This window comes from Neomonachus schauinslandi, chromosome 11 (genome assembly GCF_002201575.2).
Source record: "Neomonachus schauinslandi chromosome 11, ASM220157v2, whole genome shotgun sequence".
In the NCBI taxonomy this organism is placed as follows: domain Eukaryota; kingdom Metazoa; phylum Chordata; class Mammalia; order Carnivora; family Phocidae; genus Neomonachus; species Neomonachus schauinslandi.
Genome location: NC_058413.1, coordinates 65578811 through 65603948, shown reverse-complemented (window position 1 = coordinate 65603948; position 25138 = coordinate 65578811). Strand labels below are relative to the sequence as shown.

General features: G+C 42.3%; 2 protein-coding genes across 2 annotated transcripts; one reads left to right on the top strand and one right to left on the bottom strand.

Annotated features, from left to right (window-relative positions):
* Nucleotides 1-9812: 9812 nt before the first annotated feature.
* LOC110577224 (vacuolar ATPase assembly integral membrane protein VMA21-like) lies at nt 9813-10118 on the bottom strand. Its single transcript, XM_021686473.1, has one exon. The coding sequence runs from the start codon at nt 10116-10118 to the stop codon at nt 9813-9815; it is 306 nt and encodes a 101-aa protein (XP_021542148.1).
* Nucleotides 10119-11825: 1707 nt separating this feature from the next.
* Nucleotides 11826-19945, top strand: LOC110577213. The gene is made up of 2 exons (XM_044919777.1): nt 11826-12110; nt 19598-19945. Exons 1-2 carry the CDS (start codon nt 11826-11828, stop codon nt 19943-19945), a joined length of 633 nt encoding a protein of 210 aa, XP_044775712.1.
* The last annotated feature ends 5193 nt before the right edge of the window (nt 19946-25138 follow it).

Sequence of the window (25138 nt, the reverse complement as noted above, 5' to 3'; positions counted from 1 at the left end):
GTTTAGAATAAAGCTTGCAAATAATATGCCCTCAACCAATGTTAGCTATCATAATTCACTATTATTTAGTGTGTCCACTGCTCACACTGAGGATGGAGTGGGTAGTGAGAGGGTACAGGTAAGTTTTCATCATCACCATCAACATTTTGATGAAAGGACAAAGAAATTCAGCTTTACTGAATGCTGGCCTGAGAGCCTTACTTACCTGAATCCATTTAATGTTTAGAAGGATCCCAACTTTACAGATAAAGCTGAGGGGATTAAGGAACTTGCTTGATGTCACATAGCCAGGGTGGGGAGCACATCCTCCTGACACACATTCTTTCCCTGTTCCCCACAGAATGCTCTGGGGCCCATGGGGGCCTTTCATTTGGTCCTTCTCAGTGATGAATATTCATGCATTCACCTTGACTTACTTCTCTCCCACTTCCTTAACTGGCCCCAAGATATTCTATGAGTCTTGCTCCAACTTCTCTTTTCCACTCAGCTCACGTCAGTTTCCTGGCAGAACTGACTGCCCTGGCTAGAGGAGCATTCTTTCCTGTTTCTCTGGGTCTATTATCCTCCTCCTTTCTGTACCCAGCCATTTCATTTTCATAGCCTCAGCTTATCCTGTGTCTGGGATTGCCTGTGCTAGAATCAGCAGGATTGGTATCAGTAACCCAGGCCAGACTGGCTCAGCGACACACAAGGAGGGGGGTGGAGAGGGTGGGAGGGATAGTGGGGATGTGGGGGGGTGCAGGTGACTGGGCTGGGGGTGGGGAGGCTAGTTAGGGGGCTGATAGAGAGTCAGGAAAACAGCTGCCTTTTCAGGTGAGGACAGACAGTGTGCCTGGGGATCCTGCTGTGGCAACTGAGAAGTTAGGAGTACTCCGCCAGCTCTCCTGGCAAATCTCAGGGGGAGCAAAGACTTCAAGGCCTTGAACTCAGGGAAGTCAGGGTAAGGCAGGCTGAATGCTAGCTTTTAAGCTGATATCCTATCAGGAGGAGTTCATTTCCAAAAGGATCCAAAAATGGAGTGGGATTAGGGATTCATGGACAGACCTGGTTTCAGACAGTCTTTTTGTAATAATAAACCATCAGATGGTCCCCGAAATTCCATTATATTGGCACCCAGATAGGATGTCCCAGGCTGCCTCTCCTACTCAGAAGTTGTACCAAAAATTCTTTGGCAGACAGTGGCTTCCAACTTTTAGTTCTGAAAATGCAGTCACCATACCTAACCCATATTCCATAATCTAAAATATTTGGAGGAATGGTTATAGGCTATTGTTGGCTTCCATTTTTTCTGACTTCCTGTAATAAATCTTTTTGTCTCCATGTTATTTTTTTTAATTAAAAAAGTGTTAACTATAGAAGTGCAAACTGTAAGTAAATAAATATATTCTTTGCAAAAAAAGTTTAAATGAGTAGCAAGTGAAAAGTAAAAATCCTGCTCACGGCCCCCCCCCCCCCCCCCCCACTTAACTCCACTTCCTTCTGTAAATTATCCTATTTAGTCAGTACCATCAGTTTCTGCTCTAAGTTTTTCTATGCACTTGGGAAGATGCAGTAGCATCTAGGATTAGAGGCTGGGGGGACAGGAAGAGCTGACTGCCCTGGCTGGAGGAGCATTTTATCACTGACATTGTTTGTTTTCATTGTTCATGGTGATAATAAGAAGCAGATTAAATAGATTTTATTGTCATCTATTATTGTTTTCAAGTTATTCCTTAAAATTATTGTTTTGTTTTGTTTTTTTAAATAATTTTTTATTTATTCATTTGAGACAAAGAGATACAGAGAGAGAGAGAGAGCAGGAGCAGTGGGGAGAGGCAGAGGAAGAGGGAGAAGCCAGACTCCCTGCTGAGCAGGGAGCCCAACACAGGGCTCCATCCCAGGACCCTGAGATCATGACCTGAGCCGAAGGCAGATGCTTAACCAACTGAGCCACCCAGGCACCCCTAAAATTATTGTTTTAAATTATCCTCAGTTGCTATATCCCCTTACTGCCTGCACTCAGGACAGACAGCTCCCCCTGCTTTGCCCTACGGTGGTATGTCTCTGTGTACATGTGCAATATGTACATTCATGTATTTTTTATTTTTTATTTTTATTTTTTAAAGATTTTATTTATTTATTTGAGAGAGAGAATGAGATAGAGAGAGCATGAGAGGGTGGAGGGTCAGAGGGAGAAGCAGACTCCCTGCTGAGCAGGGAGCCCGATGCGGGACTTGATCCCGGGACTCCAGGATCATGACCTGAGCCGAAGGCAGTCGCTTAACCAACTGAGCCACCCAGGCACCCCATTCATGTATTTTTTTAATGGGATAATCTATATATATTGTTCAGCAATTTGCTTATCCTTCCTCACCTTCATTTAGCAATATGTGGGATCTTTCATTGATAGCACATGGAGTTAGTATAATTCTACCACCTTTTTTATTAACGGCTGCATAGTATTCCATAGTATAGTTGTACCATTCTCCTATTTATAGATATTAGGTCCTCCAATATTGTGCCACATCAAACACTGCAGCATCATGTATTTCCAGTGGCACAAAATTGGAAGTATTTTACTGTCTAATGTCCTAAGATAACATCTAACTTCTCTCTATAATACATGACAGTAATACTCATTTATCAAATGCTTAGTCTGTACAAAGATCTGTTCCAAGCACTTTGCATGTAGTAACTCACTCAATTCTCAGAACAACCCTATGAAATAGGGAGTACGTATTATCATCCTCATTTCACTGGAGAGGCACTAAGGTAATCTTACCCAAAGTCTCATAACTAATAAGTAGCAGAGCTGGGATTTGAACAAAGCACTCTGACTCCAGGATCTGCACCACTCACAGTGGTGCAAGACACTGCTAGACAAGGCTTCTGTGCATTTGTAAAAGCTCTTCTCCAGGTTAGATAGCTGGAAAAGAAAAATGCTGATACATACTTCCAAGTAGCCCTGTCAAAACGGCAGTATCAAATGACACTCCCATGGAGTATGAGGGGGCCATTTTCCCTAAAACCTTGCTAGTGTTGGATTTCATCAAGTTTACTCACTTTTGAAGACCTGGAGGGTAAAAAGAAAAGGTCTTGATTTTGCTACCTCATTGGAAAGCTAGTTTGGCTAGCATGGTACATAATTCTGGGTCAAAATTATTTTCTTTCCAAGTTTGAAGTGATTGCTTCATTGCTGTCCAGCATTCAGAGTGACCTTTCAGAAGTCTGACAGCCAATTCATTTTTGTTCCTTGTAGGTAACCTGTTTTTCTTCTTTGAATACTTTTAGAGCTTTTTCTTTGTCTTTTTGGCTCTGAAACATCCCAAGTATTTGTCTAAGTAAGCATCTTTGAAAATGTTCCTTGCCTGCCACTTAGCAGGCCATGTGAAGTATTGAAGCCTTTCTTTGGGTTGGGGAAGTTTTCTTTTAATATTTCTTTGTGGATCTCTTCCCCACCAATTCTCAGTTCTTTACTGGCATTTCTTTTGAATGAAAGGAGGCACTTCTGAATTGATCCTTTGTGTCTCTGTATTACTCTGCTCAGGCTGTCATAACCAAATTCCATATACTGGGTGGCTTACACAACAGAAATTTATTTTCTCACAATTTTGGAGGCTAAGATCAAGATGCTAGGCAATTCAGTTTCCAGTGAGGGCTCTCTTCCTGGCTTGTAGACAGCTGCCTTCTGGCTGTGTCCTTGCTGTGTCCTCACATGGCAGAGAGATAGCTGTGGTGTCTCTTCCTCTTTGTATAAAGGCACCAGCCCCATTGAATTATTGAATTGACCTCATTTAACCTTTATCACCTCCTCACAGGGCCTATGTCCAGATACAGTCACACTGAGTTTAGGGCTTCAATATATGAATTTGAGGGGAACACAATTCAGTCCCTAGTAGTCTCTCAATTTTTCTCTCAAATTTTCCATTCCTGATCGTTTCTATATATTCAGGGACATCTCCTCACACTTCTTAACATCCCCAGTTTTTGCCACACCCATCTTATTATTCATCCCATCTACTGCTTTTTTAGTTTTACTATTATAATTTTTAATTCCTGTTTGTTTGTTGTTTCTTTTTCATAGCAGCCTGCTATAATATCCTCGTGGATCTTTTGAAGGATGATGCTATTTAGATTTCATTTATTTATTTATTTATTTTTGTTAGAATTTTTAAACTGTTTTTTTCTGTTCCTTTATCTGTCTTTTCTCTGGAGTCAGTTTTCAGTTTGTTTACATATATTTTTAAAAATTTTATTTATTTATTTGAGAGAGAGAAAGCACAGCAGGGTAGTAGAGGGGCAGAGGGAGAGGGAGAAACAGACTCCCCCCTGAGCAGGGAAGCCTGGTGCAGGGCTTGATCCCAGGACCCCGAGATCATGACCTGAGCCGAAGGCAGACGCTTAACCGACTGAACCACCCAGGCGTCCCTCAGTTTGTTCATCTTAATCCTTTTCTTTAGAGCTGTTTGAATTTCCTCAGCTATCTGGTGATCCTTGGTTTTTCATCATATCTATGTTTGAAGAATGGGCTAATTAGCAGGTATTTTGTTTAAGTTTTCACTTCAGTTTTGAGCTGTCCATTTCCCCTCTAGTCTCCTTTGGTGAAGGGAGGGTTACTAGGGACTCTGGGAGTAGGTCATTTTGACTGCAGACTTCCCAGTAAGGTGCTTAGAGCAGGCAGAGAGGCAGGCTCGGGGACCACCCTCCTCCCCACTTGGTCCTTTGCCCATCCCCAGATGCCAAAATATGGAGGCCTTTACTTCAGTGAAGCCACAGTTGACAGGCTGGGCAGGAACAGCTTTGCCTTTTTCCTCTCTGTGTCCATGGAAGTTGGATAGGATTACTTCCAGCCCTGCTTTTCTCACATGCCCTTACACACCAGCAGACACCCTCCCCAGACAGGGGATTTCCCTTCTTAGAGTGAAGCTTTGTGTTTTAGTCCACCTTCCTGACCCCTACCCCTGACCTATAGCTCTCTGAAGTGGAGGGAAGAGGAGAGAGGTCTGTTGTGCACAGGGCAGTTTAAAGATGAATAATCCTGACGAGTGCTTTCCAATCCCTCGTATTCTTTCTATTTGCTTCCACTCAGCTAGGAGATTCCCTGCCCCCACCTTCAAAGAAATTTACCTTACGAGTGTTTTGGAGTATGTTAATACTCATCCTGAGTTGTCTATCGGTGTGATCCTAACTGCTTTCTATCCAGATTTTTATCATAATTTCCGCTGCTTTTTCTGCTATCTTGTCTGTCCTTTAAGGGGTTTATGGTGGTAGGGCGGGTCTATGTTCATGTTTAGTTCTCCATTTTGATTTGAGTCCTGTTGCATATGATCTTTCCTCTTGATAATGAAATTGCTGACAACAAATTGTGCTGCTGGAATACAGCTCTTTGTTCATTAAGATGATTTCATTTAATAAAAAGTGCCAGACACTTACGTATAGTATCGCTCTGAAGCCTCACAACAATCCTGTAACATAGGCATCAGAACCACATTTGGTTGATAAGGGAGCTGAAATTCAGGAAGGTTAATTGAATTAATTGAGGTCAGACGGCTAATAAGAAATAGGCCTAAATCTGACTCCAAGACCACTTTATCCCGCTACATACTATTTAAATGTCTCTGCTGTATTCGTTTTCTCTAGTTTTCAGTATGTTTATCTTTACTTCCCCCATTAATATATACGGGCCTTGAGAGTAAGAGCCCTGGCTATAGTTCATTATTTCCATTGTGAGATGCCTGACTTCCTGTTTTATGAGCCACAGTCAGTTTAAATTTTGTAAACCAACTCGATAAAGCAACTAATTACAATATGCTATGATAACAACATATTGCAACTGTACATTACAGGGGCAGAAATGCTTTATTTGGGGACTTTAAATGTTTTCTTACATCCGCTGAATTAAAGACTTGGTGGCAAGTCGGAATTAAAACTGGAGGAAAGGTCAAAGTTCAGCTCTGGTTGGAGTTGTTATGGCAATTCTCTGAGCAATAAGTCTGCATAAACAAAAGAGAGCAGAAGAGGAAATACCTATTGATCTCTAATATTAGCTCTAGCTAATCGTTTTTCTGTTTCTTCAATAGAGCAGTATGTTGAGATGATGAAAATTATATTCTTTCATGTATTCCATTACATTCACTGTCATATCATTCTTTGGAAGTCTGCCTCAGGAAATAATAAACTTTCTGAAGGGGACAGAATCATGCTTTGACATTCCTAAGGATGATGTCACCTGTGTTGGTTCCTTCTGATCCCATTTGGTTCATCTATTCATCTATTCATTGAGCACCTGTGACTTTGGAGGCAAAATAAAACTACCTGGGAACTTTCCCCAAATACCACGATCAGTTTTCACTCCTAGACCAATGGTGCCCAGATTCATATATTTTTAAAGCTGCTCAAGCAATGATGATACATACGAGGGTTGAAAAACCACTGCCGCATGATATATTACAAATTGTGTTAACGACTGGGGATACAAATAAAAATAATAATTGCTAATATTTATTGAGTACATACCATATGTCAAGCACTATTCTATGCGCCTTATATGTATTAACACATTTAATCCTGATAACAACCCTAGAAGGTAGGTATTACTCCCATTTATAGATGAGGAAACTGAGACACAGAGAGATTAAGTAATTTGGCCAGAGTTATACATTTAGGAAGTGGTGGAATCCGGTGCTGGGGTCCATGCCCACTGCTCTATAAACTATCAGTAGTATCACGGTCTAGTAAATAATGATAATACAGTAGATACCTATCAAGGACACCTAAAGTGGGAGGTGAGAGAAGGAGGTAGGGGCAGGAAGGCTTCCTGTAGGAGGTGATACCTTAATTAAGTAGAGGAAGAATGGGAACCAACAAGAAAAGTGGAGGAAGAGCTTTTTAGGTTCCTGTCTCCCCTGCCTTGCTAGACAACCTGCCTCCTCACCTCTCAGGAGTTCCCTCCTCTCTCTTCCCCACGCTGAAAACACTGGAATGTCCACAATCATCCTTAACACGCCTAACATTTCTACTGGGAAGACTGAAGTCATGCACAATTACTCATGCAATTTTTCCTCCTGACAATAGGTCCTTCTGTGAGCCTCTCATTCACATATATAAAGCTCCACTCTGTTGTTTTTTTTTTTTAAAAGCCTTTGTTATAGGAACAATTCACAAACGTGTCAAACACACATTGGTTCCCCACCCCCTTCTCCTGTCCCCTTGACTGATTGGGAGACTAGAAAATAATCCCCTGGCTTGCCAGGGGCCTGTGCCCACTTGCCAACTCTGCCCCAGTGGAAGCTAACCCTGCTTTTCACTTTGCTTCTCATCAAGTGTGGTTCTAAGCTGAAGTTTGAGGTTAACCTCAGGGAGCGCTTAGCCACACCTGCCACCCCTCTGCCTGGCCCCAGGGGCAGGAAAAGACTTTCTGTTGAGGAAAGGGAAATGCTCCTATGCTGCTAATTAACTATGGGAGGAAAGGAAGCTCTTTCCAGACACTAAAAATACCAAGGACCAACATAAAAAGCAGTCTTTGTGCTAGCCAGCCCCATCATTCAGCACAGCCTAGGCTGGGGCCGGAGGGAAAAATAACTCCTCTCGCAGCCCACAGGGTCCCTGCATCCCAAATGGATGCCTCAGGAGGCCATGCCCTGAGTGAATGTCTGCTGGGGGATGGGGTCCCAGGAACGTGGATGGAGGCTGCCTGCCCTTAAACCACAGGAAGCAGCCTGATGCTAGCATGCTTATGGATGACTTGGGAGTCTTTGCTAGAATAGCCGTAGGCCCGTTGAGTAAGTGAAAAGGTGAAGAGTGCAGGTCTGTTGGGGTGTGAGGCAGAACTGTAGGAGGTTGCCCCAGAGTCTGGGTAATCTCACCACAGCAGGTCCCTTTCCCACCCTGTGCTTATCAAACTAGGGGCCGAGCCTCCCTTTGAGCATAGGACAATTTTAAATGTAGAGAAAGAAGTGTCACCATCTGGCCTTTCCAATTCCCTTAGGCTTGGCTGCTATAGGCCCAAAAAGAGTCTGGAGCATGTGGGAGACTCAAGTCCAGAGGGTGATCTTGGGGGAAGGGTTGAGTTGCTGCAAAAATTGGATTTGGCCACAGGCTGGGAATTGGAGGCTTTCACAAACAGGAAGGCAGTAGGGCCATTTGGCTGAGACTGTAAGCTCAAGTGGCTTCAGAATTTGGCTGCTGATCAGTGTAGGGGAATGAGGTAAAACATGAGGGTGGCCCCAAGGATTGAGGACCTTAGAATCTAAAGGCTGCCAGAGCCACACTGAAGTTCTTAGAGGGCCTGTTTTCATGGTCTGTCTTACTTTACAGAGCCTGGGAGAGATTCCCAAGACTAAATTGCCAAAACCAGGAAGTCAGGGTACTAGGATTTCATACTAGGCATGTTTCCCAGTCTCTCACTCCAACACTTCTGCATCTGGGCAGACAAGGGAAAAATTCTTCCATTATGATACCACATGTACAGGATCCTTGGCAGCTATGTGTGTGGTGGCGCATCTTTCTTTTCTTCCCTCCTGTTGATATAGGCTCTCTTTATAGACTCCTCAAGTGTCAGAGCCAAAAAGATTTTAGAAGCCAGGTAGACCAAGTCTTTTGACAGGAAAAGAGACGGAAGACTGGAGAGAAGTGACTGGCACAAAGGCACACAGCTGGTTAATGAAGCCAGGTCTTCCGACAACCGGTCCAGGGCTTTTTCCATAATGCCACACCCTTTCTAACAAATACCATTTGTGTCTCAGGGGCTCCTGCCCATTCCCTATTCTGTTTCCCATTTTCCTCACTTCCGTGCATAGGGCCTTAAACTGGACCTTGTATATGGTAAAATGACTTTCTGAAAAGCTTCTGCTATTGGGTATCCTGACAAAAAAATGTTAGGTTAGAAAGAAAGAAGTCATGGCCAGTGAAACGCAGACAGACCAGGGTGGAAGAGCAAATTCCCTGACTCCAAGGCCTTGTTGCTCCAAGTTGTCCATGGACCAGCAGCCTGGGCATCATCAGGGAGTCCCAGCCTAGACTTGCACTTTCACCAGATCCCTAGATGATCCAAATACACATTAAAGGCTACGCAGTACTACTTTTAGGTAAGGCTCTGCAAAAAGTCCTCCCCTTCCCCTTCCTGCCCAAATGCTTAACCCCCCCACCTCCCTCCTGCTCCTTCACCCCTCTGTTCTCCATCCTAAATTCTGACTTCTCTTGAAATTTAAAGCCAGGATGGGGTGGAGGTGGTGTTATATTTTAAAAGGGGACTCAAAAGGGGGCTTATTTTTTTTAGAAAAATAAAATATAGCCAATTCAAAAGAACTTTTTGCAGCTCCAATGTCATGTCGTTAATGTAGAAATATAAACATCTACTATGTTTATATTGGGTTGCTTGTAAAATCATCATCTTTGGTTATATTTAGAAACTTGATGGCTTGGAAAGTATACTGAAAAACTCTGAGAACAAAAATATTTTTCCCCTTAACTCTCTGGAAAAAAAAAATCTCTTTAAAAAAAGTCCTCAGGGCGCCTGGGTGGCTCAGTCGTTAAGCATCTGCCTTCGGCTCAGGTCATGATCCCAGGATCCTGGGATCGAGTCCCACATCGGACTCCCTCCTCCGCGGGAAGCCTGCTCTCCCTCTCCCACTCCCGCTGCTTGTGTTCCTGCTCTCGCTGTCTCTCTGTCAAATAAATAAATAAAATCTTTAAAAAAAAAATCCTCAAACATCTTTTCCCTACTTTTTTTTTTTATTTTAACATGTTCTCAACTTTATTGAAATCATCAATATCCCAGACACATTTACCATTTTAAAAAATCAATTTAATGCTATCAAAAGGTGATGTCCAATTTAATCCTGTTTGCCTTCACGCCACTGTCGTGAGCCTTCATTCCAGGCCACATAAACAAAGAGGGCCAACACCACGTGGACGGCGACCACCGCAACAATAGCAGCATAAAAATAGCTGTCCCTATTGGACATCCCAAAGGCGCCTTTAAAAACATAAGATTTAGTTGTGAAATATAACCCAATAGGTACAGTGATCATTAGAGCTGTGAAGAACAGGAGCGTTTTCAGGGTAGATGCTAGTGAACTTTCATTTCTGAAGTCGGGCGGCTGCAGCGCATTCAGCGCTCTTTTATCAAGGCGCTCCATGGTGTAGCTGCGCCCGCAGCAGGTGCTGGGGGCGGGCTGGGCTCGGGTACCGCCCTCGGTCCACTCGACAGGCGACCGGTAGAGGCGTGCCGCGCCGGAAGTACCCTTTCCCCTACTTTCTTATTCCCATCCACCATTACGCATTTTTTCCTCTTACCTTTCTCCCAGTTCAATTCCCTCATTTCGTTTACATTTTTTAAAATACAATTTTTCTTATTACACACTTATTTCTTAGGGAAAAATTAGGGTATACAGAAGCAAAACACAACCAGAATCCCATTGATGTAGAAACAACTATATACCTTTTATAAAAAATATCTCAAACTTTTTTTATATGTATTTGTTAACAAAAATGGGATAATTCAGAACATCATAATTAGTATGTAGTTCCTTTTAAGTGGAACTATGAATTACTAACTTCTTTACATCTGCAAACATAAAAATGAACATTTTTATTAAGTTCTGCCATGTGGATTGTACCATGATTGATTTAATAATATTTCTATCGCTATTAGGTAGTTCAAACTTTTCACTACTAAAAATAGTACTGCACATCCTTAATGATTTTCTTACCTTAAAAAAATTCTTTCAGGGGCTCCTGGGTGGCTCAGTCGTTAAGCTTCTGCCTTCCGCTCAGGTCATGATCCCAGGGTCCTGGCATCGAGCCCCGCATCGGGCTCCCCGCTCAGCGGGAAGCCTGCTTCTCCCTCTCCCACTCCCCCTGCCTGTGTTCCCTCTCTTGCTGTGTCTCTCTGTCAAATAAATAAAAAATCTTAAAAAAAAAATTAAAAAAAATTCTTCCATTAAATCATAAATGCACTATTACACTTGTGAAAAAAAAAATTTAAATACAGAGAACACTAAATTTCTTTGACTGTCATTCCCAGTCCTGGTTCCCAACCCACCTTCCCAGAGGTAACCACTGTTACCAGATTTGTATGTATTTTTGTACATATTCTCCCGGGCCATTTTTTATGCATTTAGTGCATATGTATATAGCTGTAAGGAATAAATTACTATTTCAGGATTTTGGTTCATTGGTGGTTATTTTTCACACCAATGGTATAAGACCTATCATTCTTCAAATTGCCTTTCTCACTTAAACAATCAATTTGGAGTGCTTGCCGCATTAACACTTACAGATCTACTTCATTTATTTTGGCTGTTGTCTAGTATTTTGTGTCACGAACAGAACATGGTTTATTAGCATGTGTTGGATGAATTGACTTTTAGGCTATTCCACTTTTTTTTTTTTAAAGATTTTATTTATTTATTTGACAGAGAGAGACGCAGCGAGAGAGGGAACACCAGCAGGGAGAGTGGGAGAGGGAGAAGCAGGCTTCCCGCTGAGCGGGGAGCCCGATGCTTGATCCGAGGACCCTGGGACCATTACCTGAGCCGAAGGCAGATGCTTAACGACTGAGCCACCCAGGCGCCCCTGGCTATTTCCACTTTTTATCTCTTATATAAAATACACTTATACATACTTCTTCGTGTACACTTGGGAGTGTGTCTTTAGGGTAGATTCAGAGGAGTGGCATTGTTGAATCTTAGGATCCCACTGACTTCTTTCTATGTATGAATGAGAGGCAAAACTCTTTTGAAGATCCTAGAGGAAAATACAGTTCTTAAAAGCCTGAAAAATGATTTTCCCCCTAGCTTTGTTCTTGGCTTCCAATATTATCTTGAGGTTTCTAGCTAGGGTAGATGGATGCGACCGAACAAGGAAAAGGACATAACAGGCTTTTGGGTGAAAATAAGAAGGAGGTTTGGCTGAGTTTAAGATGTTGCCTTATAGGAGGGAAGAGTGCCTGTGGTGCCCGGCAGATGGGGAGTACTCTCCCACTTCTCTTGTTCCAGCTGCCCCACTCCCACCGCAACTCAGTGAATCCAACGGTCAACCCAATTTTTGATGGGTGCATATGGATACAGAGCATAGCATTAGGTGTTACAAGGATTTCAGTAGATGACATGGTCTCTACCCCCGTGAAGGTGAACAGACATCCATTCATGGGAAGATGTATTAACACTTACAAGCCATACCCTGTACTACCAAGTAAAACTTATTGTCAAGCAAACTGAGTACAGCCACCATTACTCCTGAGGGAACAATAAGTCCTTTGTACCTTTCACCTGGATTATTGCCCCAGGTTTTCACTTGGTCTCCTTACCTACAATCTCTCCCTTTCAACCTATCTAGCTGACTGCTGATAAAGTTATATATGAAAAGGTCACTTTTATGGTATCTGTGATCTTATTCATTCCCTACTCCTCTTATTGTCTGGTAGGCTTCCCTTCATCCTTTACGACTCAGCTCAATAATGTTATCGTAGTAGGGGTGCCTGGGTGGCTCAGTCAGTTGAGTGTCCAGAGTCTTGATTTCGGCTCAGGTCTCAGGGTTGCGAGATCTAGCCCCATGTTAGGCTCTGCACTCTGCGCAGAGTCCGCTTGAGATTCTCCCTCTCCCTCTTCCTTCCCCTCCCCCGCTCACGTTCTCTCTCTCTCTCTCTCTCTCTCTCTAAATAGATAAAATCTTTAAAAAAAATGTTATGGTAGTAATCATTTGCAATATAGAAGTGTATTAAATCAACACATGGTATATCTTAAACTCACACAATGTTATATGCCAATTATATATCAATAAAGTTGGGGGAAAAAGCTCAAACTTTTCATTCAACATGTATTAAGCACATACTATGTGCATATCACCTCTACTAAAAATTTTCTCTGACTCTAAGCTCTGTAAATAACTCCCTCCCTGGGGCGCCTGGGTGGCTCAGTTGGTTAAGCGACTGCCTTCGGCTCAGGTCATGATCCTGGAGTCCCTGGATCGAGTCCCGCATCGGGCTCCCTGCTCGGCAGGGAGTCTGCTTCTCCCTCTGACCCTCCCCCCTCTCATTGGCTCTCTCTCATTCTCTCTCTCTCAAATAAATAAATAAAATCTTAAAAAAAAATAACTCCCTCCCTGCTTCTTCTCTTGTAGTAGATCCTACTTTATTGTCATTACTTTTTATGTATGTATGTATGTATGTATTTTCTTCCATCCCTTTTTATTTTATTTAAAAATTTTTAAATTGGAGTATAGTTGACACACAATGTTATATTACTTTCAGGTGTACAGCATAGTGATTACTTATTTTTTTTTCTGCTATGTCTACCCCAAACTGTGAGTTCTTAAAGTATAGGGTCTGTATCTTATCCACCTCTGAACCCCCAGTACCTAATACGATGCTGGGCACGTGGCTGATGTTTAATAAATATTTGTTTGACAAAAACAATGAATAAATGAGCTCCCTAGAAGTGTGTACACTGGTTCTCAAAGTACTTTTAAGATCTGCAGGTTAACTTTTGGTTAGAGAAGAAACCGTGTTAGGTAGCAAGAGCAGAGATAGTCTTTGAGGTGACTTGTCCTAGATCCTGAAAGTAGTAGAGGGTGGGGCTGGTACTTGCCCCAGTCTAAATCTTTTCATTTTATATTTCAAACACATAGTCTATATCACTGTTGCAATGTAAGGGATGCTAAAGATGTGTTTATTTAAAAAAAGAAAAGAAAGCTTTTAAAAAGATGCCAGCTTTCCCTAGTTTGGAACTGGACTTTTTATTTATTTTTTATTTATTTATTTTTATTTATTTTATTTTTTGGAACTGGACTTTTTAAAGCTCTCATCTAATGTTGCCCCTTGCTTAAAGCCCTTCCATGACTTCTCATTGCTCCTGGGTTAAAGTTCAAGAATTTTAACTTGTCTTGCAAGGCTCCACATGGCCTGGAGATTGCCTATTTCTCCAGCATCCTTTCACATCGTTTTTCCTGGAGCTCCTTACACTCCAGCCACAGAAGTCATTTCTCTGATCTGCAAGGTCACCAAGCTTCTTCATCCATGCTTCACTGATGCTCCTCATGCCTGGAACACTCTCTGCTACAACCCCCCCCCGCCCCCCCCCCCCCCACTTCTCTAACTGCCACTCATCCTTCAGGTCTCAGTTTGGCTGTCACTGCTGAGGGAGGCCTGCCCTCAGCCACACGGGAGGATAGCTCATCCTATGGTACACCTACAGAGTGTTCTGTCTTTTCCTTTATAACACTTATGATTATTGTAACTTGATCATCAAGTTGTGTAATCACTGAACGTTTGTTTTTTCACCTCCCACCATCCCGATCCATGAGGACGGGATCTACATCTGTTCTGTTCACTTCTTTATTGAAAGGGCTTTACCTACATTACTTGATCTAGTTTCACAGTCCTGTGAGGTAGACATCCTCATCCCTTATTTGACAGGGGAGAAAATTGCAGGCTCCGAGAGATGTGTGGTAGAGTCAAGATTTGAGCCCAGTTCCATCTGTATTTTTGAAGGGTTAAAAGGGCTAGAAGTTCATTTATTTGGGATTTGGATTCTCAAGACTAGAACTTAATAGGATAATGATTCTGGGTGTGCCTCTTCATCTGTATAATAGAGATAATATTACATACCTTATCTACCTCACAATTTTCCTTAGGATCAAATAAAAGAATATATATGACATGCCTGGTAGCCATAACACAGCCTACAAATATAAGTGAAGTAAGTGGTATTTTTCATCAGACTCAAGTCTGTAACGGCTGCTGCTTATCTGGTCTGCCCACTCTGGGCATCGGTGTCTTCAGTAAAATTGTCAGTTTGAAGACACGTAGTCCAGATGTCCCTGTATATTATCTAGAGTAGGTTTTTAGTCTGGACTTCTGCTGACAACTAAAAGATGAGTTGAGAAGGATAGCATTCATCTTACAGGATGAGAACTATACATTTAGCTTTTACAAAAATAAAAACAAAGCAATAAATAAAATGCAGTACGGGTCTAGAATTTAGCCTCCAGTATTGATTGCCAAGAACAGATTCAATGGTTAGGCAAGTGTGGTTAATGATTAGCATGAGTGGTTAAGAGCTTAGACTTTGGAGTCAGAGAGGCCTCAATTCAATTCCCTCAGCTCTACGTTTACCAACAAGGAGGCCTTGGGCAAGTCATTTAACTCCTCAAGCTTCATTTCTACATCTTTTAAATGTACCTACCCCTCAGCCTGTTGTAAGGATTAAAACAAATAATGTAAGGAAGCGCCTGGGACATAGGAAACACTGTATAAATGTGGAGAGTTGTTATTGCCATGTCAGTCTTTCTTTCCTGGCTTGCTGATCCTCCACACCTATTTGTTCCGTGTGGCTTCCATTCCAACTGGAATGATGACTTTCAGGTGTCAGAGTCTTAAATACTAAGGCCAAGAACTCTGTCTCTCAATCTGCAACTGCTCCAAGTGAGGCCAACCTTGTATAAAGGGGAGAGATTTACTCCCATGTGTTGTGCACAATGAGTTCCCACCAGCTTTTTGTGAGTCTGGGAAGCTTCGGTATTTGTGCAGAGCTACAAGTTCTTCCATCCGTATTCAAGCAATGGCATGTCTCTGCTCAACTACTTTTGAGTGTCACACTAAGGATGGGAAGATTTTATTCTCTCTGGCTTTGGATAGCTAAAGGATGTGCAATTTGGAGTTGCAAGAAAAAAAGGGGGGGTTTCATTGTTTAGTCACTCTATGGCTACTATCACATAGGCACAATAAGATGATTTGATTCATTATTAATTTTAAAATGGGAGCCTTTCTGTAATTCTGAAGTAGAGTAGAGAAATTCTAGTGATAGCACTGTATTCTGGTTCGCATGTGTGTGTTTTCACTTAAAATGTACTTATTGAGAACGACTATGTTCTGTTCTCTGGGGAGAAACACAAAGATGAATAAGTTCTCTTTCCTTCACAGGAACTGAAATCCTATGTAGGAGATAGAAAAGGCCACAAACAATGGACGGGAGTGAACACGTAGGCGAGGAAGGATACTCTGTGCGTGGTCCCCTCGATTCTGGATTGGGATTCGAGTGTTTGGGGTGGTGGGTAAGAGAGTAAAGGGATATAGATATTCAATCGGGTCCGAATCCTGGCATTTGCATTTATTGGTTAAATTAACCTAAGCAAGCCATTTACCCTCTCTGAACCAGTTTTTTCATGTGAAAGGAGAAAATGCTTACCTCAAAAGATTGCAATGAGGATTAACTGAGATAAAGTATACGTCAGGCACAATGCCGGACTAACTATAGCTAACAAATATGAGCCACTATAAATATGAGTGTGATTAATACCAAGACATGGATAGTACTTTAAAATCTTGTCAGCATATAGGGTCAGTGGGGGAGGCTTGACGAAAGAGATCTTAACTCTCATTTCAGCAGCATGGTACAGACGTGGAGCACTTCTCAGATAAGCAAATGTGAAACCCTCCTTGCTAAATATTTGCCAGTCTTCTGACACGGAGGATGACATCCTGTGGTCACTCCCCTCCCCTAGTGAGATATTAGGTGGTGGTTTCATGCTCACCCCACCCAAGATGGTGGATTATCTGCCAGTAACAGAGAAACAGGAAGATCAGTGGTTTTAAATGAGCAGAGACTGGGTGTTTTACAGTAAGTAACTCTTCCATTTCTATCAGTTCCTTGACCAAATGCTGAACAAATTATGATATAAAATGATGAGGAAGCCAAGACACAACTTTTGGAAAAGCTGAAAGCCTCTTTGATGGTGGAAGCATATCCTGTCATCCATAGTGTACTGAATAAGATGATGGCTGAAGACGACTTTTACGGACAGGATAATTGTTCCAGCAGACAGAGGAGGAAGGGAGCCTGGCACTGTACCTACAAGTGCAAGTGCACCTTCCTTGATGAAGCTGCTGTTCTGCACTCTAGAATCTCTCATTCCGTTTGCCCAAGTTAAGCAAGTAATCCACATTTGAATGGACAGTCACTGTGTGGACACTAACTCATCTCATTTATTATAAAACTCCTTGATTTATAGGAAATAGGTGGTTTATAGGATGAGAATTTGAGACAATCTGTGATATAATGGTTATTATTCACAAGAAATGCCACTATGGTCTTTGCTCTGTTTCTAAAAGCATTATTCTCATAAGGAAATTGTAACATCCAAAGGTTTATTGGCATTAATGTGGTTGTATCTATGTTTATTATTACGATAATCATAATAGTGGGTACCACTTTTGAGCTTCCAGCTTAGGTCATTGGAAGGGAGAATTCCAACCGGCTTCAGGGAGAGTTTGAGCTGGGTTTCAGTTCAAACTGTATGACCCTTGGAGAGCCTCTCATATTCAGTCTCTAGGCTAGAAATTCCATAAAGGTAGAGATCTTTCCTAACATCTTTAGGACTATATTATACCCAGAGTCCAGTGGAATGTCCAGTACATGATGGGTGTTACATCAATATTTGTTGAAATATTTAATTCAAACTTTGTTATCTATTTTAATACAACAACCCTGACAGCTCAATATAATTAGCTTTAGTTTGTGAATAATAAAGTTGACCTGCTTGTTTCAAAGCTATCTACACAGTTATGCATGTGATGGGGTGTTGCAGGGATGGGAGAAATTTTCTCTATGGTCACATGATCTCTGAGCTTAACATGGGAGAATCAAGGAGAATAATATTGTTTATGTAAAGATGCTTTTCAGGCTTTTGCAGAGTGGGAAGAAGTAGCTCTGTTGGCCATTTGACTAGAGAAGGAGCTTGAAACCATATTTATGGGGATAGGTGGAAACAAGTGGATATGTTTGGTCTGGAGAAGAGAATGCCTCAGGGACATAGTAACCATGCTTTCACACCCAGGGCTGACTCAGAGCAGAAGAGACTGTCTTGACTATGTAGGCCTAAAGGCCAGAACACAGTGCAAGCTTTAGGGAAACCAATTTTGGTTTGACATAGGGAAGAACACTATAACTCTTCCTGCTGTTTAGAAATAGAATGGATCACCTTGGAGGTAGTAAATCCCATTATTGGCAGTGTCCAAAGTGGGACCACATGATCACTGACAGGAATATTGTAAAAGAGATTTAAACATGGGCTAAGGGGAGAAAGGCACCAGAGAAGCAGATGAGTTTGAGGGCCATTTAAAGCAGTGGAGTAAGTAGGTCTACATGTATAGTTGGACATGGGATGTGAATGGTGGGGGGAGGGAAGTGGTCAAGGATGACTCCTAGATTTCTAACCTAGGCAGCTGGGTGCATGGCAGCGATGTTTGCTGAAATAGGAACAAGCGAGCAGGAGTGGGTTTGAAAGGAAGCTAATGAACCACACCTTGAGCCCCCAGAAGCCCACACACTCAGAAAGATCCTGGCCCTTTGGCTCTTCCCTTACGTCCTTGTGTGAGAAAAGGCCCACAGTGTGAGAGGGTGAGCAGACCAGGTAGCTTCAGATGTGACAGAGCCACCTGGTTATGCTTCCTGATGTGAGAATGCTTCAGGGGCTGGTGTAACTCAGCCTTAAATCCCTACATTCATCTTTTCTTATTGCTAAGGCAGCAGCTCCAGAAGGCAAAGATGGAGATCTGGGACCCACAAACCTAAAATTATAAAGAAAAGAAGAGAACCAGGGGACACTTCAAGATTAGAAGCTGGTTTTCTGCCAGAACTTTGCTTTATTTAATACACTCGCCCACACTCTCCCTGGTTTCCAAAGACCAACTGCAGGCTTGACTCTTGCAGCCTATGTCAGTGCCTCCAGGCTTTGGTGCTGAATAAATGAAACTAGTAGGATTAAAAAAAAAAAAATGGAGCTCCCTGAGGCCTGGCAGTGTCAGGATGGGGATCGATGTGTAACGGAGAGAACAGAGCTCCCGTGGCACTGAGTTACCACTGACCTCAGCCCCATCTAAGTACCACAGGCCTGGGTACGCTGAGCTGACCCCCTTAAAGCCATGATGCAGTATAGACAATAACTGACATCCCATAGCATCTTCTGAATATTGCTGGGTGGAGAAGACCCGTTTTTATATATAACAGAAAGGGAAATGAAAGAAGCAAAGGTGAGGAGAGCAAAGGTGAAAATATGAGAAATTATGTCTGTCATTTTAAAAAAGAATTAGTTTTATGTTTTTGTTTCTAATTACAAAAGCAGTATACATTCATGGTAGAAAATTTAAGGAATACAGAAAAGTAAAATAAAATCTTCAGCTGTAATGCTACTAACCACTCTTGCCATTTGATAAATATTTACTGAAGGCTGACTAGCTGAGGCACAATTTAAGGCCCACAACAACCTTGAGACTTAAGCAATATTATCACTCTCTTTTGATCCATTAAGGAACTGAGGTTCAGAGGTTGAGATTCACCTGGCAAGTGGTAGAGCCTGGATTTGAACCTGGCTCTGTATCCCAGTTTTCTCACAATACTTTCTCTTGATCCATGGAAAATACCAGAGGTGATGCCACTTGGTCAAATAATCCCAAATTTCAGATGGGAAATACTCCACAGCAAAAAGATACTGCATGATATTTAAAAAATGTGTCTTGCCTTTCCTCAGCTGCACTAAGGTGCTTGATCCTTCTGAGGAAGCTAAGGCCAGGCTGGGGTGAGGCCCTCACTTCATCTGGCAACTACACTGTGCCCAGCAGTGCCAGCCCAACACTCGCACGCCCTTCTCGGAGCTCGCCTGCATCTACTCGGCCCTCATCCTGCTCCAGGATGAGGTGACGGTCACATGGAGGATAAGAGCAATGCCCTCATTAAAGGCCGGTGTAAGTGTTGAACTTTTCGGGCCGGGCTTGTTTGCAAAGGCCCCGGCCAATGTCAACATCGGGAGCCCCATCTGCAATGTAGGGGCTGGTGGACCTGCCCCAGCAGCTGGAACTGGCCCCCTCCCCCCCCCCCCACAGCACAGCTGCCCCAGCCGAGGAGGAGGTGGAAGCAAAGAAGAGTCAGAGGAGTCTGATGATGACATGGGCTTTGGTCTTTCCAACTAAACCTCTTCTGTAACCTGTTCAATAAAAAGCTGAACTCTTAAAAAAAAAATGTGCCTTGTCTTTCAAGTCTTGTCACACTTCCTGTAATTTTGTAAACTCATCCATTGCAAAAGTGATGTGTTGATTCTTTGCCCTTTCTGACAACCAGAACAGAAAGTGACTCTCCTTCCATTACTTGGCCTGAGGCTTTCTTCTGCTTCTGCCCAAGGCAGGTTGTGGTTAGCACTCACTGCTTAACCTCTTCCTCCTGTAAGTCCCATTTTGAAGTAGAATCTTTTTTTTTTTTAGACCACTTTGACACCATGGACATTCTGTAATCCTAAATATCAAGCCAATCACTTAAAAAAAAATGAACAAATAATGTGTGTCACAACCTTACCCCATTTCTAGGCTTCATCGTCTCTTACCACATCTCTGACTCCCCAGCCTTGAATCCCCAATCTGACTCTCACTTCATCCAGACATTAGAATGAGTTTCTGCTGCACAGAGTACTTGATGATTTTTTAAGTTGAAAGTTTAATGCTTTATTCTTCACAGAAATGAATTAAGTGTGAATGTCAAAATAGCACTAGGGTCAAAATGACCATAACAAAACACTGTGTTCACAGTACCCAATCCTGACTACCCAGCTTTGTCCCCAGCCAGTCACGCGCTGTCAGCTTTAGACACTTCCTTGCATCCCCCACTATTAACTGGCCCTGTCTCTTCTGGAGAACTCTCTAGTGGTTCTTAATCTAGGGCTGTCATTCACAGTGGGAGCTTTGGAATCAAGCTGCCCCAATTCAAACCCTACCATTACCACTCCCTGGGTGACCTTGGGCAAGCTATTTAACTTCCCTGTGCCTCAGTTTCCTTGTTTGTTAAGTGGGGAAAAGAATGATACCTATTTTATAAGGTTGTTGTGAGATCAAATACTTGTAAGGCTAATGCTTGTAAAGGTCTTAGGACATGGCCTGCATATTGTAAGCATGTAGTAAATGTAACCTATTAAGGCAAATGGAGTTGTCTGTCCATCTTGTCACCCTAAGGGCCAGTAGTCAGGATCTATTTCTTTTTTTTTTTTTTAAGATTTTATTTATTCATTTGAGACACAGAGATACAGAGAGAGAGAGAGCATGAGCGAGGGGCAGGGGAGCAGAGGGAGAGGAAGAAGTGGGCTCCCCGCTGAGCCAGGAGCCTGACGTGGGGCTCGATCCCAGGACCCTGGAATCATGACCTGAGCTGAAGGCAGACACCCAACCATCTGAGCCACCCAGGCGCCCCTCAGGATCTATTTCTTAAAAATAATTTAAAATTTTAGTGGTTTTCCTGTTGTATTTATTGCCATTGCTGAGTAATTTTTTAAAAATTGCACATGCACAGTAGTTTGCCTACAATTATATATTGAATAGACTTGTGGGCTTGCCTAGAAACCTTAATAACCACTTATAACACTGTGTGTGTGTGTGTGTGTGTATACATTTATCTATTTACATGCATACACACATATTCTTTTTGCAGATTTTTGGACAATAGCTTTTATGTAATATATCCAGTTTATCTTAGAAATTTGTTCTTCTTGAATAGATTTTTCATTTCCAAAGGTTGGCTGGTAAAGCACTGGCAAGACTCAACATGGTCTTGAACAGCATGCCAAAGATTTTGTATTTTATTCCCTGTATGATGAGGAGCCGCCCATGGCTTCAGAGGAGGACAGTGTCACAGTCTTAACATGATTAGGGAGCAGTGCAAAGGCTGCTCTGATTAGGAGATCAGAGAGGTCAGTTAAGAGGCTGATTGAGAGCCTCAATTAAGGTGGCAGACGAGAGGAGATACATGTGAGGATAATTTGGGGTAGATTAAGAGGACTCAAGAATGAAGTGGTGAGAGAAATAGAGGAGATCTAAGGATTTTTATTTTGGGTGAATGGGAGAATGATAAAACCATTAAGAAAGGCAGAAGGGATGCAAAATCTTCTAGGAGATAGAAATAGGCTGTGAAAAGTCAGAATATAATGCAACCCTCTTCCTCAACTCAAAAAAAAAAATCTATGTGCACCCAGTAATTTTGACATCTGAATCTAAAGCCAAACAAAAATTGAAGGACAGTGGAAGAAGAAGAAGGAGGAGGTGGGGGAGGAGGAGAAGGAGGAGGAGAAGAGGGAGAGGTGAGGAAGAAGGAGAAAAAAATGAAGAACATTATAGGGTTGATAATGGTTTTCACTGATGACCTACTTGATAGTAATAATCAAGCATATTAAATGTTATATTTCAGGGAGTGCTGGGCAGATGCTAAGTTTGTAACAATACACTCTTTCATTTCTGCAGATGTTGGAGATTTCCTCTCCCAATAGGACAGCCAGAAACTTGTTTGGAAAGACCCATACAAGGCACAAGCACCCCAACTACATCCTTTTCAAGATGCTAATGCTTTCTACTTTCATCCAAGACTCCCAAAGCTTGTGTGTTCAGTGGGCAAAGAATGAGAAGGAGAGGCTGCTCCTGTCTGAGACCCCACGGGCAGCCAACCATGCAGAAGGGAGTGGTTGAGGCCTCCAGCCCAGAAACGGTATACTCTACATAAAACCATATTCCCTTCCCATATCCCTCCCAAATACCCAAGCTGGCATAGGGAGTTTTTGACAATGACAATGAAGCTTTCCTATGTTGTATCTACGAGTTTTGTTACCATATTTTCTAAGTCAGAACTCCAGATGCATGACAAATATAGTTGTACTAATGGCAACTAAAGGACGGGATATTTTAAAGACTCTCTGGAAAATCTAGTGTATGTGGTTGCCATGGTAAAAACACATCATTTAAAAGACTGATTCTATGAATATTTATTTGATACCTACAAGGTGCCAGGCATGGTTCTAGGTGCTGGCAATAGAATGGTGAACAAAATATACAATATGTTATATAATGGGAATGGGCATGCCACTGGGCAGTGTGGTGGGATTTAGGATCTGGTCTATTAAGTTAAAGATATGATCCAAAAAGAACACGACTGGGTATGTAATTATACTGCAGATCTTTAACTTCTACTTGAATCCCCAAAATTTAAAAGGACCAATTTTAACTCTGCCCAGCTAATCAGTGATATAGTCTCCAACCACTAGTGGGAAATCATCTCTCCCTTCTCTGACTCCCTTGCACTTCCTTTGGTGGTCTGAAAAGCATTAGATTGTTCTATCATGTGTTATAATTATTTATGTATATGTATTATCAATCTTTGTAGACTCCTTCAAAGCAGGCTGCTTTTGCTTCTCTCTCCAGGTCCCTTTCCTGATACTGTTCTTTTTTTTTTTTTTAAGATTTTATTTATTTATTTGACACAGAGAGAGAGAGCACAAGTAGGCAGAGCAGCAGAGGGAGAGGGAGAAGCAGGGTCTCCCCTGAGCAGGGAGCCCGATGTGGGGCTCGATCCCAGGACCCTGAGATCATGACCTGAGCCGAAGGCAGTCGCTTAACCAACTGAGCCACCCAGGCGCCCCTCCCGATACTGTTCTTAATCCCCTCCCTTCTTCTCCTCCATTTGCTACATATCAATGTTTCTTCCATGCAGAACTCTTTGCTAGTCCCTTTATATGCCAAGCTCTTTCAGACCATACCTTTGCACACAGTTCCTTCTGATGGAATACCCTTTCCCTTCTTTGCTTTGGAGACCCATAACTCTTTTTTTTTTAATTAACATATAATATATTATTTGTTTCAGGGGTACAGGTCTGTGGGAGAACCATAACTCTTTTTGGAACAATTAGCTCAGAAGTTAAGCCCTCCTTGACTTCTCTGGATCATGCCCTCTGGCCCTTGGAGGGCTCTAAGCATATCTCTGTTAGCTCACTTATCATCTTACTTAGTTTTTCACTGTTTACGGGTCTATAAGTCCTGGGGCGGAGTCCTTATTTTATCTATCTAGATCTCTGGGGCCTTGCACCTTCGCCTGAAAGAGGCCTTCAGTGAAAGTTGCTGAATAACTTACTTGCCTTCTGAATTGACAGGGAGACTCTATGACTCTAAGGCCCTCCTATATTCCCTCCCTCTCTGCCTCCCATACTCATTTGTCCTTGCTAGAAATTTCCCCCAGTGCTCACTCCTTGGCTTGAAGGCATTGTAACTTCTATCAGAACGCAAATATTATGTAGTGGATAGAGCACTGGATGAAGAAACTAGAGACCTATATTCTAGTTCCAACTCACTTTGCAATTAGTTCTGTGACCTCTGCCAAATCATATCATCTTCTTAGGTCTATGTTTCTTCATTTATAAGGTGGAAGTTGAACTCAAACCAGAATTATATCCTATTTTTTTTTCCTTCAGTGATAATTTTAGTCAAATGATAGTGGCCTTTCAGAGAACTTTGTTGAAGATTGTGAAGCTCGGATAAAAAAAGACACTCAGCTGGAAAGACTATAGTGACTGTTTTGGACCATTTAGCACAGAAGTGAGAAGTGGGGCATGTCTGCCTATTATTTGCTGACAGTGAACTGAGTAGGTCTTTGGGCTTCTTTTAGTTCAAACACTCTACATGTCATGATCCATGTAAGATTATATGTAAAGTCAGTTCAATTTTGTTCAGACACTTGCCAAGTGTCTACTGCATGCTATGTACTGAGCAGGGCAAGATAAAAAGAAGAATAAATAATGCATGATCCTTGCCTGTAAGGGACTCTAGGTGATAAGTAGAGTAGGTAGTAAGTATCATCTTCATTAAGTGGATAATAGGAACTAAGACTCCACCAAGGATCGGAGGAACTGGATCTCAGACTAACATGATTTTCAGTGCTTTGCACTTTTCCACTATACCTCACCGTCCTTCATTTTAAAAACAAAGGGAAAGGAGATATTGCACTAAAAGTTTGGGTGTTTCCCATGCCTGGGGCATCACAGCAGAGGCCCAAGATGAATGGACAGTGTTAGAAACTTGGGGAAGAAGTAGAAAAGGGAACAGAAGAGTCCAGAAAACAAATTTCACCTGTTGCATGAGGTCTGGTCTTGGCTGCTGAACAGGAAGCCTTCATTGGGCCAAACTTAGGGCAAGCATGCTTCCTCACATCCCATGTGCCTCAATTCTAAGATTTTCTGTCCCCTTAACAGTGATGGGGTTGGGGAGCGGAAATGACCCTTCTGGGATGAAACAGTGCAGGATAATTACTCAAATCAAATCCCATTGACAACACATCAGGCCATATAACCTTTGTGCCATGACAGT